Below are 18,973 nucleotides of genomic sequence, written 5' to 3' on the forward strand. Positions count from 1 at the left end.
GCACCCAAAATATTTGTTAGCTTCTCGCCGGTACGCCACGGCTTGTTGTGCGGCCACGGCCACCGGTACCGGTTCTGGTGGAACGCTCGAGCCAACACCCAACGCACGGACTAGACGAACCATTCCGCATTTCGGCCTTCGAACCCCACCGTTGGGTCCAGCCTCCAGCGTGGAGATCCAGACCAGACCAACCAAACCAAGCGTCGAATTCCAGACCGAAATTTCTCCTCTCACTTCCCCTCGTCGTCTCGTCCTCCTCCACCTCCAGATCCAGGCCCCGACCCGACGCCTCCGCGGCCATGAGCGACAGCGATGTCGACGAGGACGAGCTCCTCCAGATGGCGCTGCAGGAGCAGGCGGCGCGGGACCTCAGCCACCAGCGCCCGGGCGCCGCCAACAAGCCCGTCGTCAACCTCGTCCGCCCCCCGGCCCGCGCCGCCAATGCCCGCGCCGCCAAGCCCAGCCGCGGCGGCGACGACGACGACGACTCCGAGGTCGAGATGCTCTCCATCTCCTCCGGCGACGAGGACGCCGCCCCCGCCCGCGACCGCGGCCCCCCGCCGCCCCGCGGGGGCGCCCGCGCCGGCGCGCGCAGGCCCGCCTCGCGGGACGACGGCGATCTCGACGACGCCGAGCCCAGGAGCTGGAAGCGCGTCGACGAGGCCGAGGTACGGATCGCCGAGATCTCGAGAGATCTCGGGGCTGCCCATTTGTGGACATCGTTTACGCTTTTGATTCATCATCCGCTCAATCGTGTTGCTCTCCAACCCAACAGACCAACAATCAACAATTCCTTGCGTGAACACGGTGGTGGGATCATCGTCTGATTGCTAGTTAAATTTAGCTTGCACTGCTACTTTCGGTTTGAATGTGCGAAATGACTTACTACTTTAGTTCCATATAGAGCTTGCCCCATTTATAATGTGCAAGGAACTGTGTTCGTTTTGCGGTTACTGCATATAGCACCTGCACACAGCACACATTGCAATTACTATGCATTGCTGCTAGGTGTTTGTTTGCTTTACAGGTTGCTGAATAGGATTAAACAACATTCATTTGGTTTTCTTCAAATTGAGAATTCACATAATTCCTGCATCAGAATTCGTGAGAGGTTTCTGAATCATATGTCTGCATTCTTCAATAATATTATCAAATGCCTTGAACGTGAAAGTCTTATTTACCATGCTCTGTTGTACCTTTTTGTGTTTCCACACTCATGGTCTCATGCCAAACATGCCTAATGTTCATCGGCCTTTGTTCCGTTCAGCTTGCTCGCCGAGTTCGGGAGATGCGTGAAGCAAGGGCAGCGCCTAGTGTTCAAGCAATTGAACAGAAAGCAGTTGCAGCTCAGAAGGCGCTCACAAGTGTACAGACTTTACCTAGAGGAGTGGAGGTTTTGGATCCATTAGGCCTCGGGTAACTATCTGGGTCATCAAACATTTGATCATTAACATGTTTTAATTTAAGTGCTCCATAATCATATCACACTTGGAAATATTTCGTAAAGTAGATTCTGGGGAAGCCCAGAAGTCAACTTAAGGTGGTGGGCTAGAAAATTCGGAAAAAAAACTAGAGAAGCTAGGGGGGATCGTCTTGTGTCAGTATCTGAGACATCTTTTGTTTCTCTAAAAGTCAAGTGAATTGCCTGACTTCAGCATCTGGCTTTAGAAGCTAAAGTAGAAGCCATGCCAAACAGACCCTGTCATTTCATGGAAAGAAGCATAACATGCCACAAAGTCACAAACCTTATTAACGAAGATGGTCTCTTAAATCGATCTGTTGGAATTTAGATAGCAACAAATATTAACTAAAAAAACAGTGGTGGTGTCGCACTGTGCAGCGTATGGGTCATATGCTATGTAGCCAAGGAATTAAAATAATCAAACTATGTTTATTTTCTTTTTCTATGGCCACTGCCCTTTCATGACTGAGTAATGTTTATTTCCCACCAGTATCATGGATAATAAGTCCCTGCGACTTATCACTGATGCTTCAGTAAGTTCTCCTGTTTCGAGGGAGAAGTCTCAGGGTTTGGACCCCAGTATGCGAGGTATGCCTCTCGGTCATATGCATTATTTCTTTTGTTTCCCTTCTGTTGTTCGTGTTGAATAAAATGTCTACTTTTTTTTTGTGCTTTTGCAGACAAAGTTATATACTCTTCTCCAAATTTTGATCCCAAGGTTTTTCTTTCGTGGGTCCACAAAGATACAAGTGCCGCTGATTTAGAGTCTGGTGCTCTTACCTTGAAAACTGATCTTAAAGGAAGAACGCAGCAGAAAAAACAATTAGTCAAGGAGAACTTTGATTGTTTTGTCTCGTGCAAAACTACGATAGATGGTATTATTTTAGTCGTAGCTTTCTCCTTAGCTGCTACATGTTCAGGGTATTAACTCTGTACAATGTCTCACTTTGTGATATACCGTTGTTCTGCAGATATTGAGTCGAAACTGAGACAGATAGAAGACGACCCTGAAGGTGCGGGTACCACTCACTTGTGTTCGGTCACTCAAAAGATTAGCGGCGTGGCAAATCGTGCATTCCAGCCTCTATTCGAGAGGCAGGTATACCACTAAGTTTTCTCTAGAACTATTTTCATTCATCTTGATTGGCATCTATGTAAAATTCTTTATTGAGTGCACTAAACTGCTTTGTACAGGCCCAAGCTGAGAAGATCAGATCTGTTCAGGGAATGCTTCAGAGATTCCGGACATTATTTAACCTGCCAAGTGCAATTCGTAGCAACATTAAGAAAGGAGAGTATGATCTAGCTGTCAGAGAGTACCAAAAAGCAAAATCAATTGTTCTTCCTTCTCATGTACGCCAATTTCTTAATTTATCTTAGCTGCTTCTTTTATCCAACGATCCACAGTTCTGGGAATTGGCAAGGGTATACATGCTTTCTGGTTCTAGCCGTCTGCACCCCACTATCTTATTTTGACAACCTTGGGGATTTAGTAGGGACCACAGACTGGTGATCTCCGTCATGTTCTTACAACACTACTGTCCTAGACTAATATCTCCCCTCTATTTGTCGTGTACTGTAAGTGGGCTTTGTAATTTGTCTAAGTGTAAACGATAATTAAAAAGAGTTACTTCGAATTCAGCATACATAAAATGTATTGCTTATACAGGAGAAACATGTATTTTATTACCTAATCAAACAGGTGAAGCAGACACAACTATCTACCTGGCACTGGTTTATTCTACTTACATAATGATGAAACAAGCAAACATGTGTCGTATTAGGGCTTTGGTTGGGTTGCATTGATATTTTTGTTACCATTGGTATTTTTTTCCGTAGTTTTTGGGACCATGCGAAATCCCATTATGAGAAATCACTCCCACAGCCTATAATTTACTTTTGTACCATAATTTAGCAAAATAACTTCACTTTTGTACCATAGTTTGATACCAGTTCTGCTTGGATCAAAGCACGAGGCAGACTATGTTGGAATTTTGAGTTTTCAAGGATCCTGTGTCTTACGAACTATATTAAAACGAGATAGGAAGGTCTTTAGATTTGATCGTCTTTCATTTTTATATGCAGACCCATGTTGTATGGGTGACGAAGCAGTGCATGTATCATTCAACTACTGCGTTCCTTATAATTGTTTTTTAAGTCCCGGTGTTGTTTGCTCTCTAATTGTATATTTGAACCGCAATGTGAAATTTTGTAATAACAAAGCTTGATTGATTCTCACAAGCTCCTAGAAATCCTAGCTTTGCTGATAGATTAATTTTCATAAATACTTACTCCTTGGTGCATTGACTTGCACGTGTGTTTATAACCTGCTTTTATTTGTATGTTTATTGCTTGGTGGATGCTTTAGTATCATATTGCTTAAAATTTTCCACTTTATTGTGGTGATTTCCCGCGTTGTGAGGCACTACACGCCACAATCAACTTTAGTTTCAGTGCATTTTATATGTTTATTATACGGTATTACAGTGACCAACCTACAGGTGGGAATACTCAAACGTGTACTGGAGGAAGTGGAGAACGTAATGCATGATTTCAGAGGAATGCTTTATAAGTCGATGGAAGATCCTCATCTTGACCTTGCTGAGGTTAGTATTCTGCATGTCATTAAGTGTTGGTGACATCTCTAAATTCGCTAGCTCTGTTGACAGTAAAAGATGACTTAAACTTGTGAACTTAGGCCATCTCCAGCGGGGAGACCCATTTCGAACACAAAAAGTGTCCATTTTAGTCCGTCTGGGTCTCCATCTGCCTCCAGTTTTGCTCCTTGTCCGAAATGGGTCGGAGGTGCCCCCAGCGGGGAGACCCATTAGTCCATTTTGTTTGTTGTCAATGACAAATATGACCCACATGTCATAGACTCTTAAATTTCATCTGCTTTTAGATCACAGTATGACATATCAATATAAACCAAAATTTTGCAAAAAAATAAATAAAATAGCTAGCACATCCTGTGACTCTGCTGCTAGTACTATTCAGCGACACGCTCTGGTAGTACTTTCAGTTAGGCAGCTCCAACCACACATGCTGGTACTAGCTAGATCAATACACGCCGCGCTCGAGCCCCGGCCGAATCGCTAGCGGCCGGAAGAGCTGTTGCAGGCATGGCCAGGAGGAGCACGGGTGGCGCAGCGCAGGGAAGAACATTGGGCGGAGCTTGGCGCTGACAGCTACCAGGAGCCGTGCCGGCCAGTACCCAGTAGAGCTCCATATCGAGCTATGCTGCAGCAGCTCGCGCCTTGGGGAACTGTCCATGACGCCATGATGGAGGCGTGCAGCGACCATGACGGACACACCGGAGAAGACAACCGCGGGGGCGGCCATGGGGAGTGCCGTTTCTCGGCTCGACGCAGGCGAGCGTGAGCAGTGAGTTGGGCACCGGCCAGATCGGAGTCATTGGGGCTTGAGAATTTGAGATGCGGGGATCGAGCAGAGATAGAGAGAAGTGGGCTGGTGGGTGACTGATAAGTGGGGAGGTCATGTGTGGGACGGAGAGCAGCGTACTGTGGACACGTCCGGGTCAACCCATTGCCAGACCAAATTTGGTCCGCAAATGGGTCACGCTCGGACAGTTTCTCCGTTTGGGTCAGGCCGCTGGGCTGGGTATTTTGTGTCCGGCTGTCCGTTCGGGCACAAACGGACCAGAGGTAGGACCTCCCGTCGAACGCCGCCGGCCCAGCCTCCCGTCGCCGGCTCAGCCTTCCATCGCCGGCCACCCCACGTCGCCCTCTCTTCGAGCCGCAAGTCCCACACCCTACGGCGACGGTGACGGTGACGCAACCGCAGATGCCTCCATGGTGTAGTCGCTCACCTGGCTGGCCATAGCCTCTCCATGTGGTGGTCTGTTCATGCAGCGGCATCTCCATGGGGGCGTCACGGCGAGCAGTAGGGAGCGCTGGTGCTGCTTGGCCCTGAGGAGGCGAGTATGGCGGCGGCGGTCGAGCCTTCCCGTGCTTGCAGTGTCTAGAGGAAGAACCCCCGATTGACTTTTGGGGAAAAAATTCGGGACATTTTAATATTTTTAATTTGGCTGACAAGTGGGACCTTGCCCATCTAATCAAACTTGGCCCTGACATGTGCGGTCTGCTGTCCAAAACCGTGTCAATTCGTTCTCAACGGGTCATTTGCGCGAATTGCAAAAAAACTTGCCGTGGAGTGGTAGATTTCTGTCCCAAAAACGTAGCTGGTATGAAATGGTAAATTTTGACATAATTGTGGTAGTTTTATGCGACTAACTCATAACTGTAGGATGCTGGTTGCTCTAATTTGATTACTAGTAGTAATTATACCATTTGTAGATCCAAGTTATCTGATGACTTGGTAGTATTTGCTTACTGATCCTTTTCACAATTTTCAGCTTGAGAACATCGTCCGGTTATTGTTGGAGTTGGAACCCGAGACTGATCCAGTGTGGCATTATCTTAATATTCAGGTTACCACCCTTGACCAAAATCTTTCTGCTATAACATGGCTGACATTATACCATTAAATCATCCATGTTCTCTTTCCTATCCATGTTCTAAGTATATATGCCAATATTTTCCATCAGAATGGCAGGATTCTTGGATTGTTTGAAAAGTGCACCTTAGATCATGAAGCACGGATGGAGGTTTTGCAAAATAAAATTCGCGAAAAAATGCTTTCTCATTCAAAATGGAGGCAGTTGCAACAAGAATCAAATAAATCAGTGAGTGTGCTACTTTCTGTTGTTCTGCATGAAATGTGTCTGGTCATTCTTTTGATGAAGTTTCCATGTTATTCATAACTTTTGTTCTTGTATACTAACATGGCCCGTGTCGTTTTTTTTGTATAGTTGGAAGTTGATTCTGGTATAGGTGATTCTTTTCAAGACGATCAGTTGTCATCAAACTTCATGGCCGAAGAGGCTGATAGTTTAAGGGCATCCTATATTCGGAGGTTAACTGCTGTACTTATCCAGCATGTTCCTGCATTCTGGAGATTAGCTTTATCTGTCTTCAGTGGAAAATTTGCAAAGGTATGGACATGCAAAATCTTATTAGTTGCATAGCAGTGAAAAAATGATTCACCCTTGCTTCTGATGTTTGCGAGCTATCTATTAGGGCTTGATGCAAGCATTTTTTTTTCTGCTGAAACTTGCAAACTCTTCCCTTGTCCTGTTTGGTTTAACTCAAATTAAAAGTGTACATTGCTTTATGTATATTGCTCTGATAATGTGAGCGTGAAAATTCGATGCTTGCTTCACATAGTCACATGAAATCTTAGAAAGGTATATTATATTAATTGTTCTGATAATGCCAGTGTGAAAATATGATGCTTGCTTCACATTGTCACATGAAAGTGCCTTCTTGACATCATCAGATGAGGCTAAAAAAGGCATCTTATATTTGCTTATATTAAAAAATTAATTACATGGATTTTTTTGACTTATTCCTTACAGGCAGCTGCTGGGAATGTACTTGCTGATTCTGACATGAATACAAAATCCGGCGCAAATAGAACTGATGATAAAGGTGTGGAGGCAAAGTACACAAACCATAGTATTGACGAAGTTGCCAGTATGGTTCATGCTACTGTTTCTGCTTTTGACACCAAGGTACAGTTCTTCGCTGCATATTTGGCAACTTTTACAGTTAGCCATGGCACTTTGCACATAATGTCTGATTGTATTTTTAATAGCCACTAAACGTGCTTTGACACTAACAGGTTCAGAATAGTTTTCGTGATTTTGAGGAATGCAACATTCTTCGTCCATATATGGGAGACACTATAAAAGAAATAGCTAAGGCTTGTCAGACACTTGAAGGAAAGGATTCATCTCCGACTGCTGGTATAATTAGTTCCACCTTCTAAAGCTGCATATACACAGAAAATTGCCTTCTATCCTGAACGTGTTTAACAATTGTGCCAGTTAAAATGTTGCACGCCCTTCATTTTGAGATGACAAAGCTTTACATTCTGCGGCTTTGCTCTTGGATGCGGGCTACAACTAAGGAGGTATCAAAATATGAGACTTGGATTACTTTGTCCACCCTCGAGAGAAACAAGTCTCCGTATGCAATTTCATGCCTGCCTTTGGAGTTTCGTGAAATCACAATTTCAGCAATGGACCGGATTGAATTGTAAGCCTACATCTGTATCTCTGTTTAACATTATGGTGCTTTATCAATTTGTTTGTTTTCTTGCGCATTTATACTTTATTTCGGAGCCATGTGAAGGGCACATGGTTTTTCTGGTTGTATATTGTCCTTGTAGTTCTCCCTTTCGTTATGTTTGCATTTGAAGCCTTATTTCGTTACTGTTAACTCCCGGTTTTCTATGTTAAAATGATGGCCACACAAGCACAATTACATATCTTCAGCCTTCACTTTTTACAATGTTGTACTGCATCCTGATCTATGTTGTTTATTTCAGAATGATCTTTAATCTGAGGAATGAGAGTGCTAAGTATGACGTCTCTCAACAACTTCAGGAAATCCATGAGTCTGTTAGACTTGCATTTCTAAATTCTTTTCGTGATTTTGCAGGTATGGAGATGATTTATATTGTAGTCATTTGTAAATTCTAAATTTTGTATCTAGTTGTGGTGTCACTGTTTTTTATTTGCAACAATCTATACATATCAGGTTATCTGGGGAAATTTGGAGAGGAACTAGCACAGAGTAGATCAAATAAAGAAAACAATCATGTACAAAATGGGTATATAAATGGTACCGATAGAGAAGCATCTGCTAGCGTGGATGGAGACTTACATAAGAAGCTGTTGGTTGTATTGAGTAACATTGGATATTGTAAAGCTGAACTTTCAGATGAACTGTATGCCAAATATAGGCACATTTGGTCGCCAGTCAGGTATGTGACCAACTTCTCACATTTTCTGGTTGCATTGCTGAAGTACATTTATCTTCTCTTCAAAGGAGGATTGTTATCTTATGCGAAGTAGAGTAGTAGACTTTGGGTGCAATTACCTGGTCACGAGAAGCCGGACCTTGTGGTCTAGCCCAAGCCCAGGATCCTTGGTCGGGCTTGCACTTCAGCACACTCAAGCTCCAGTTTGTAGCCTGAAGTGACTTTTCATGTTGGTTCAAGGCTTCCCTTTGAGCAGACTGAGAAGACTGTACCGTCTTGAGTCGCAACACTGAACTAGCTAGAATAGCTAGTCTTCTTTCCTCTGTCCGCTATACAAATTGAATCAGACCCAGTTACCCTCTAATCCCAGCTACAAAATCCAGTTATGGATCTGCTCTCTCACAGGCTTGAAGCACTAGCGATGGGCTAGAGGCTGCTACCCTTTTCTCCATAGATGCTGCCTTCTGTAGTTGCTCGAGGTTGCACTCACCTATGTTCTAGCAAAGCTTGCCGGCGCAAGCTCATCATAGTTGCCAGCCACGGGTCCATCAAATCCCTTTTCTCACATTGTTGTTTCATTCATTGATCTGACTTGGACCCCAAGATCCCAAGTTATCGTTTCGTGGTATGATTTGGTTCATCTAGTACTTGTACCCCATTCCTTACTAATTTCTCGAGATTTACCATGTTAAGAGATGTTTGAGATCTTGCTCTTCAATGGATTTATTTTAGGTCAGCAGTTGGGCTTCATACATTTCGATAGCAGTTCTTTTTTTGTTTGAGCTTTGGACTTGTGGGATTTGGTCTACCCTTATGCTGGGTTGCGTATTGTACATTATTTGGACTGGATTTCTCTCCTGATTGGCTTTGAATGACATATCTTAGTAACTAGAATGTGATTTAATAACTGATCAATCTCGAACTGAACTTTGCACAAGCTTAAATTTTCAAGAAATATTTATGGTATCAAGGAGTCCCACATAACTGAAGGTTTACATACATCTCTTTTTTTTTACCAGCAAACAGTAGGAGAGGCTCCTACTGGTATTTTATTAACCAGCACAAAAATTTACATGATAAGGTGTGAGCACCTTTTAACAAAAAGAAATACAACTTAGATTGTGTCTATAAGATTAAAAATACTATCTACCAGGTTTTCAGGAACCCTGAACCTTAAAAGCTGAAGATCAGATTGCACTCTTGCCCTCCAGGATGCTCTAGATGGCCTAATATCTCTGAAGATGAGATCTACATACATCTTAGTTTTTTTCTCGAACACATGCCAAAGCATGCGTCATAATATATTAGCAGACGGGAGCATACAGGGAGTAGCAGAGCTACAAAGGAATTTCAGAGAAAAAGAAAAGAAGAAAGAAATAAAACTGTACAGGGCTAACTTTGTTAGTCCTAGGGACTTTAAGGGGGTTCTGCATCGGGAGGTCTAGCGTGTAAGGGGAGCCGGCGCAGGGCTTTTGCGCCGGCTATCATCCACAGCTTAGCTTCCTCCAGGATCGAGACGACCAGGTCCTGCCTGTTAGGTGCAGTGTTTTTGAAGACTGCATCATTCCGAGTTTTCCAGTGTCTCCATATGATTAGGATAATAATCGACTTGGCACCCTTCCGAACTGAGCTTTGTGCATTCATCGTGGCGGTCTGAAACCAGGTGCTGAACTCGCTGTTGCAGTCTGGTATGCATGTCTGGAGGTTTAGCCTGCTACATACGTCAAACCAGATTTGTTGCGAAAAGGAGCACCTTAACAGGAGATTTGTTATGGACTCGGAGTCTTGATCACAGAGCGCACAAGTGTCGCTGTTGGCCAGGCCGTGGCGTAGGCGTCGCTCATTGGTCCAGCATCGATCTAGGGAGGCAAGCCAGGCAAAGACTTTGCACTTAAGAGGTGCCCAACACTCCCAAATAGCGCTGTGGTGAGGTGAAGTCACAGTCCCTGCGAAGAGGGCTCTGTAGGCAGATTGGGAGGAGTATTCACCAGAGGCCGATAGGTGCCAAATGATCTCATCTTCGGCTTCAGGGTTTGTCTGTTGTGTATCAAGGATCTCGACCAAGTTGAGGAATTGGACAATACCATCCATAGATAGAGCAGCAGTGATGTCTTGTATCCAGGCATTTCCAGGGAGAGCTGTAGCCACTTTCTGGGTTCTGGAAGTGCGGGCACCGACAGCGGAGAAGACCTGTGGTGCCAAGTCAGAGATGCTCTGCCCCTGGATCCAACGATCAGTCCAGAACAGAGCTTTGCTGCCATTGCCAAGTTTGACGACGGTTGCAGCATGGAGCAGAGAGGTGATGTTTTTGTTGATCTTGATAGGGAAATTGGCCCAAGGTCTTGTGTTATCTGTACGACCCAGCCAAGGCCATCTAGCCCGAAGTGCCCAGCTCATCCGTTTGATGTCAAGGACGCCCAGTCCACCAAGATCAGTTGGGCGGCAGACGTTCTTCCAAGCAACAGCGCAACTACCACCGCCGTCGTCCCGCCCATTGGCCCAGAAGAAGTTCCTCTGGCATTTGATAATGGCATCCTTGATGAGCTTGGGAATATCGGTGGCGAGCATGATATGGATGGGGGTTGCAGCAAGCACAGATTTGACAAGCACTAGTCTATCTCCTTTGGACACAAGCCAGCACGCCAGCCAGAGAGTTTGTTGTGGAGATTGTCGATTAGCGGCTGCAAGTCCTGCGCACGAAGTTTCCAGATAGATAAGGGGACGCCTAGATAGGGAATAGGGAAATCCTTGACTGGGCAGAGCAAGTGTTGGGCGATGATTCCTCGCTCTTCTTCACTGCAACGAATCGGGGTGGCGGAGCTTTTGAGGATGTTGGTGTGTAAGCCACTGGCCACCCCAAACAGCTGAAGCAAATCCTTGAAAGTTTCGCAGTCAGAGATGGTAGGCTTGATGAAAACGACCGTGTCGTCGGCGTAGAGGGAAGTACGACATGCCCCACGGCTCCCAGGCAAGACAGCCAGCAGACCCAGGCGGGCGGCAAAGTCGATGAGGACTGGAATACTTCCATGGCCAGGACAAAAAGCATCGGTGACAAGGGGTCGCCTTGTCGCACGCCACGATGGTGAAATATTTCGTCCCCAGGGACACTGTTAACAAGGATGCGAGTCGATGCCGTGGATAGCAGTAAGCAGACGATGTTGATCCAAATATGGCCAAAACCCAAATGTTGGAGCAGCTCAATGATGAAGGGCCAGGAGACAGTGTCGAAAGCACGGGCAATGTCAAGCTTGAGTAGCACTGTAGGTGTGTTGGCGTTGTGAAAGGACTTAGCCATTTGCTGTACTAGCATGAAGTTGTCATGGATTGCCCTTCCTTTGATGAAAGCTGACTGATTTGGGGAGACCAGAGTTGGGAGGACGGGCGCTAAGCGCAGAGACATGACTTTGGCGATAAGCTTGGCAATGCAGTGTACCAGGCTGATTGGACGGTAGTCTCGGACCGTGGATGCATCTTGTTTCTTAGGCAGTAAGGTGATCAGCGCCTTGTTGAGCTTAGCAAACCCGTGTGTGCGACCAAGGTAGACAGCTTGGAAAACTGCCATGATATCTCCCTTGATTGTTTGCCAGCAGGCCCTTAAGAATGTGCCAGTGAATCCGTCAGGCCCGGGGGATCTATCGCCGGGAGTGTCTTTGACTGCAGCCCAAACTTCCTCCTCGGTGAATTCTGTGTCTAGGAGAGTAAGGTTGTGTCGTGGAACCCCGATAGCATCAAGGTCAATACTGAAGTCACGGTCAGGAGGGGTACTGAATAATTGCTCGTAGTGCTCAGCAAAAGCATCCTCAATCTGGGTTTGCTCCACCAGAATGGTGTCATTGTGAGTGATTTGGGGTATGTAGTTTTTGCGATGACGATGGCTGGTGTGAATGTGGAAGTATTTTGTGTTGGCCTCTCCCTCCCGGAGACAGTTGATGCGGGATCGCTGCCGAGCGATGGTGCGTTGTAGCGAGCACAGCCCCAGATATTTCCTCTTCAGCTCACGTCTGAGCCATGCTTCCAATGGGCTCAATTGCCTGTCTTCCTGGGCTACATCAAGACGGAAAATGAGTTCCTTGGCCCATTCAATCTGGAGCCTGATGTTGCCGACTCTTTTGTCACTCCAGGACTTCAGCCGTCTACTAAGCGTCCTGAGCTTTCGATCAAGGACGGTAATAGGATTGCCAAAGGCAGGTTCAGCCCAGGCTGCCTGGACTGTTTCCTGGAAACCCGGGATCTGCGGCCAGAAGGATTCAAAGTGAAACCGTCGGTGCTGCGGAGACGAGAGCTCCGTATGTAGCAGCAAGGGGCAGTGATCACTCATAATGTGGCCACACAGGTCAGGAAGCAGTTAGGATGTCCAGCCTCCCAATCAACCGAGCAAAAGATGTGGTCTAGACGTTCTAGAGTTGGGGTTTCGCGCTCATTCGACCAAGTATAGCGACGACCATGCAGCGGGAGCTCCCGGAGCTCAAGATCATCGATGGCTCGACGGAAGCGTCCCATAGATCTGCGGGAGACATTGGGGTTGTTCTTATCGCACGCCTGATAAATCATGTTGAAGTCACCCATGACGATCCAGCCCCCATTGTGAGTCGCTCGAATGTCACGCAGCTCGTTGAGGAATTCCACCTGCTCATCATCAGTGTGGGGGCCATAGACAGTAGTTAGCCACCAAGAGTTGGCGCCATGGGCGAAGCGTGTAGTGACCGAGAAACGACGGATGTCATGGTCCGAGCCAGTGATATAATCGGGCTTCCAAGCAACAAGGATATAACATACATCTTAGTTAGAACCTATCTAAATAAAAAATGTGCCTGTTAACTGAAATCGACATGTGGACTAGAAGAGACAATTCCTTATGTAAAGGCATACTCAAGTGGTCTCCCTGGGCAGGCTCTTGACTGTAGGTGTCGAGGCGTAGTTTGCGTGCCTGGAGGGTAGTTACAAGTCGCCACTAAGGGCTGTCAATCAGATGGTGATGCTGTCTGGGAAGGAAGAAGCAATGCATATTTGTTGGGTGATGGGTCAGCTACAAATTCATGAAATCATTTCCTTTAGTGTGCTATCGTTTGTATCATTTTGCACATTGCCACATCCAGTTTCCAGCCTCTCCGTTGTGTAAGATACCAGCCTTATAAGAAAATCCTGTATCTGTTCTACCTAGTATTAAAAAGCTTATTCTAAAAGCTTAAAATTATGTATCCTGTATCCTTTATCCTGTATCTGTTCACAATCAGATGGCGTTACTAAGTTCATGACAAGCTTATTTAATCATTCTAGAAGCAATTCTCAAGATGCATCTACTTCATTAATGTCAATTTCACTGTGACAGGGATAATGATGAACGAAGTGCTGATACACGGGATCTGATGACATCCTTTTCCGGACTAGAAGATAAAGTCCTGGACCAATATACTTTTGCAAAGGTATGTTACACAATTCAGGACTTGGTGTTGATTAACTATCTTATATATGATCCATGGAAGAATATGATCCAACATATTTAATATGACCTCAATTTTTTTTCTTTCATATTGCTGTGCAAATGTCTATATGGGATATTTTGCTCGCTGAAGGTTTGTTATGCTAACACCAGATATATTATCATCCATCCATCCATCCATCAAGAGTGGTTGTATCATCTTTGAAGAACTAATTAAATGATGCCAACTAGAATATATTCATTTTGGATTTATTTTTTGAAACGGAGCAAAAGCTCTGCCCCAATCTATTAATTAAGAATAAGAGAGATGCTCAGTTAATTAACAGAAAAACGGGCGAAAACTGTTACAACAAAAACACAAGCAAACAACACCCAAACGCATGCAACTTCCTGATCGACTAGACAAACCAACAAACTCGAGTAGCTGTAATTTGTTTTAAAGCTGCTGTTATTGTGCTGGCTTTCGAGTTAATTGTTGTACTCTGGAATAAGCCTTATGTTCGGAAACAAACAAGAACATGTTTGAATGGAAACATATTTTTGGGGTTATTATCAGATTTTGAGTTTTTTCGCACATTATATTGTCTGCCTTTGCTCTACTCACCATGATATTTTTATCTTGTTTTGGTTAGTCAAACTTGATCAGAAATGCTGCACAGAACTATCTGTTGGATTCAGGGATGCATTGGGGAGCAGCACCAGTAGTAAAGGTATGGAGCATAAACGATGGCAAATTGACAAGTCCCCTTGATGTTATCGTGGTTACCTATTGGTGTGTTTTGAAAGTCACTTGCATGTTACTGCTAGTGTTTTTCCCTTGAGATGCAGCTCAAAATCATAGTTAGTTCCAACCCACTCAAACTGATGCGTCAACCTAGACCAAACCACATGGCAGGTTTACATGGATCACAGGCTGGGTTGCCATAAAACTGTAGTGCCTGTCCCTGCTCTCCAGTTTTATTGCCTGAGCGCCTGCCCCTCCTCGGTAGCAGAGGCAGCGATCACTGCCTCTTCCTGAGCAGGACGGTTACCATTCCTGCTCATCCGACCTCTCAGTGCTTTCTACTTCTCACCGTCTGGAAGGACGTCGTTCTCCTGCTGCTTAACCGCAGTATTCTGGTGTGCAAATGATCTCGTGGGGAAGGACCAAAAACCGAAGAAGTGCGGGAGCAACAAGAAAGACACTCCTTGTCGGTGTTGTCATGACTGCCATTGCCGTTGTGCACTTGTGCTGTCAGGTTAGTGTTATGATTTAATTGTGTTGAGAGGGCAGGTGCCCAGCAGGGTACTAGTGGGGGCATCAAAGAACATCGTTACCAGATGAGAGGTGGTCGCTTGTTTCCGCTCGCAGTTGCCTCCCTGTGCTTCTGGGAAAAATCAGCAAGGCTTGCATGACAGCTTTACTGGATAAAGCTTCTCGCCGGTGGCCTCCTTGCAGAGCACTCCTTGCTTGAGGATGAGCATTGCTGTTGCTTGCCTTTTGCAGTGCCCAATGAGATAGGCTGCTTCCTGACAGAAGTCCCATTCACATCTTTTAATTCTTCTGAGGCCCATTCACTTTCTTCAGTTCTTGTGAGGCCCATTCTCTTTCAGTTCATCCGAGTTGCCAATCACATATTTGAAATCTTAGGGTGCCATTTTTGGTTTAATTAATCGCTGTCATCAAGTTCCATAATATACCCCACTTTGTGGTCCCTTCTAGATTCTCAGCTTCATCATCTTTATCATCACCAGCGTGCTCCTCTGCTATTTGCCCCCTCCATTTGCTTCCGTTGGTTGCTTTCAGTAGATAATCGAACCTGTCTAAACCATGTGGCCCAACCCAACTGGAATGTCGTGGGATGGGCTGGGCTGGGCTGGGTTTTCATCCCAACCCGCAAGAAATTGGCTATGAACTCGTCATGTTTGGAACTTCTAGCAATCTTCCTATTTACTGCAAGAGCAGTCAGAACAATAATATGCTGTGTCTACACTTCTTTGTGCCAGTTATGAACTGTATCCTTGTATGATAGCTGAGTTGTAGTAATGTTTTGCTGACTTGCAAATTTACCATTCTATGAGGTCTAGTATACTCTTGTTACACTCTAATTCAATTCATTGTCCTTGCAGGGCATTAGAGATGCAACTCTTGATTTACTGCACATCCTTGTAGCTGTACACGCAGAGGTTTCCATCAGTTTCTGTTCATCTTTTCGTTATTTTACCATGTGACACTACAGTATTTGTAGGAATATCATGCTTTTATAATTGGCAACTTCTTTTATTTTTAGGCCCATGGGTTTGTTATGGCTTTGGCTAAGCTTTCTGTTACACAAGCAGTTCTGCTTCTGTTAAGCTGGTATTAAATATAGGAAATATGCCTCTTCCACAAAGTTTTAGTATCTGTTTAGTGGATGCTGCCTATGCCCACATTTTCCGGAACTAATACAGAGTAGTTGCCATGAGTCCGTAATTGGTTACTACTAAGTACTCCCTCAGATCCATATTAGTTGCAACTAATATAGATGTATCTAGACATATTTTAGTTTTAGGTACATCCATACTAGTGGCAAGTAATATGAATCAGAGGGAGTACTAGACTGGGAATTTAGCAATGGTACCTGGAGTGGCTTGGAACTGGAAAGTTTCTGATGCACTCGATAACGGTTCCTCAGTACCGTGCACTGTTTCCTGTTTCCAGTAGTGGTATGGTATATACTAATACCACCCAAAGCACTATATTTCATTCGGAGTTGAAGAATCTTGTGGAGGTCTCTTGTTACTTGAGCTAAAGAAACTCCAATTGAATACTCTAGGGCCACTCTTTTTAAGAAACCTCATCATTAATGATTTCTGCTGTCAGTAGTCTGTTGTTACCACATCCATTTTGCATCTTCTTTTTTTCGATAAAGGGCGGGCCTCTGCATAGCTAAGATGCACACAGCCGAAACAAGCCCAACAAAAAGAAAAAGAGGAAAAAGGAAAAATACAAGTAATCATCTAGAAACTGTAAAACACCTATGGTAATTGGGGACCTATCCATAGATCAGGCTGCCATTCATGTTGGTTAAAAATATCCCTAGCTGTGTCCTCTGATCATGTAGACACCATTTTGTATCTGCTTCTACCTATTTTAATGTCTTATTTTCTAACATCTGTGTATGAGTGCTATTTGACTCATATAATCTGTACAGTGAAGATGCATGAATAAATCTGCTTTAGTTCCAACTCGATTTATTTCCTTTCATGCAGTTCTAACTTTGTCACTCGTCTCAGGTGTACTCGGGTGCTAGGCCTTTGTTGGAGAAGACAATGAAGATTTTGGTTGAGGGTTTGATTGACATCTTTCTTAGTCTTTTCTATGAGAATAAGGCCAACGAACTAAGAATGTTGGATGCAAATGGTTTTTGTCAGCTCATGCTTGAGGTTGTTATGTAGTTACATCTGTTTATCGTATGATTCTTACTGAGCTTTAACTTGCAAATTGTTTATAACTAAGCATCGTTCTCTTTGTTACATGCTTGCAGCTTGAGTATTTTGAAACTGTGTTGCACACATACTTCTCAACTGAGGCAGAACAAGCTCTGAAATCCTTGCAAGAGAACTTGTTGGAGAAGGCCTGTGAAAGTGTGGCCGAAGCCTTGGAGAATCCTGGACATAACCGTCGACCAACTCGCGGCAGTGAAGATGCTGCCTCAGATGATAAAGGGTCCTCAGTATCACCAGATGATTTGCTTGTAAGTACTCAAAAAACTGCTGCTTAAGAGCCCATACCTGTGGTTAGTAAAGAATATTCATGCCTGTCGAGAAATTTATGATAAATGACGAGTTCATCTGGTAGGGTATCATGGCATTAGTTTTGTGAAATATATATAGCTTATATCTTGATTTTATTGGTCAATTAAGTTTGATAAAATAGAATTAAGCGCTCTTTAGGGAAAGTTCCTTTTGCAATGAACAACATAGAACTGAAAAAGAAATCTGTGTTTTCCCCAGGTGCTTGCTCAGCAATGTGGTAGTGATCTGCTGCAAGGGGAGCTGGAGAGAACCCGGCTAAACATAGCATGTTTTATGGAGCCAACTCTTCAGTCAGCTTCTGCACCGGCAGGCTCAAAACCTTCATCTTATTCTTCTTACCAGGCACCACCACCACATAATCCACCGGTTCAAGTCTCCTCCCCTAGTTTTAGAAGACAGCAGACAAGTACAAACTCCCCTGTAGTCTCTAGACGACGGCGATGAAGTAAAGGCTGAGACTATTCGTTCGTCGATGTGGCTTCTTGCCTAATTTTTTTTTCCCCTTGTTTACTTCCCTCCTGCTGTGTTGTTTCTATTCATTGTAATTAGCCTCATGTTGTGTATTATGAATTTTGATCCATTCTTTTGGTTGTTGTATGATAAAAGGGGGGTACAGGTGGGCTGCTGTATTGTACTACTGTTTGTATAATCTCCAGAAACTAGAATTGTCATGTGCATGAATATACTGAACCGAGGGATAGATTTTCTGATGGTTCCCATTGAATGTAGCGATGAGAATTGGGGCCTGACATGAGACTTCAGTTTTTAGTTACATGTGTGGATCGGGTACTTTACTAGTACGCTTACTGAATTATCCCACACTCAAGCAATTGAGTTTGTGGGATTTTTTGTTGTTTTATTTGCGACAGTGGGGATATTTTTGTGGAATCTGTATACGTTTGGCATCCGTACAGTTTGAACTTGAACCTGGCTCACGGTTCTGGGATCTGACACGTCTGCTCGAGCGTTTGTTGGGTACAGTTTGAACTTGAACCTGGCTCACGGTTTTGGGATCTGACACGTCTGCTCGAGCGTTTGTTGGGTACCTGCGTACGTTTGTCCGTTAGATATCGTTTTCCAGCATGCCATTTTCGCCTTATGATGGTGATTCCCATGGACGCATATCCTTCGTTTCTTCATGGCGAGGGCGTAAATTGGTGTACATGTAGCTGCTCCATCCGTTTTGATAAGTAAGGGCGTAAATTGGTGTACATGTAGCTGCTCCATCCGTTTTGATAAGTAAGACGTATTTTTTTTAAAGAAAATCAAACTAAGTTAAATTTGATCATGTTTGTGGAAAAAAGATCAACATCTATAATACTCCCTCTGTTTCCGTCTAGATATAAGCCATACAGGTACAAGTTACAAGATGCTAACATAGGTGGAATACTGATACTATCCTTACAACTGTTAGCCCACTAGTAAACCCACTACTCATACACATATTA

General features: G+C 44.4%; 1 protein-coding gene across 1 annotated transcript; it reads left to right on the top strand.

Moving 5' to 3' along the window:
• Window positions 1-200: 200 nt before the first annotated feature.
• LOC127334814 (exocyst complex component SEC5A-like) lies at window positions 201-18,235 on the top strand. Its single transcript, XM_051361349.2, has 21 exons — window positions 201-668; window positions 1,268-1,416; window positions 1,953-2,050; window positions 2,143-2,337; window positions 2,434-2,561; window positions 2,657-2,815; window positions 3,964-4,068; window positions 5,838-5,912; window positions 6,030-6,167; window positions 6,294-6,476; window positions 6,900-7,055; window positions 7,166-7,289; window positions 7,371-7,581; window positions 7,874-7,986; window positions 8,086-8,311; window positions 13,638-13,731; window positions 14,381-14,458; window positions 15,858-15,914; window positions 17,004-17,153; window positions 17,255-17,464; window positions 17,724-18,235. Exons 1-21 carry the CDS (start codon window positions 300-302, stop codon window positions 17,967-17,969), a joined length of 3,264 nt encoding a protein of 1,087 aa, XP_051217309.2. The 5' UTR covers window positions 201-299; the 3' UTR covers window positions 17,970-18,235.
• Window positions 18,236-18,973: the final 738 nt, after the last annotated feature.

Source organism: Lolium perenne, chromosome 2, assembly GCF_019359855.2.
Source record: "Lolium perenne isolate Kyuss_39 chromosome 2, Kyuss_2.0, whole genome shotgun sequence".
NCBI lineage: Eukaryota > Viridiplantae > Streptophyta > Magnoliopsida > Poales > Poaceae > Lolium > Lolium perenne.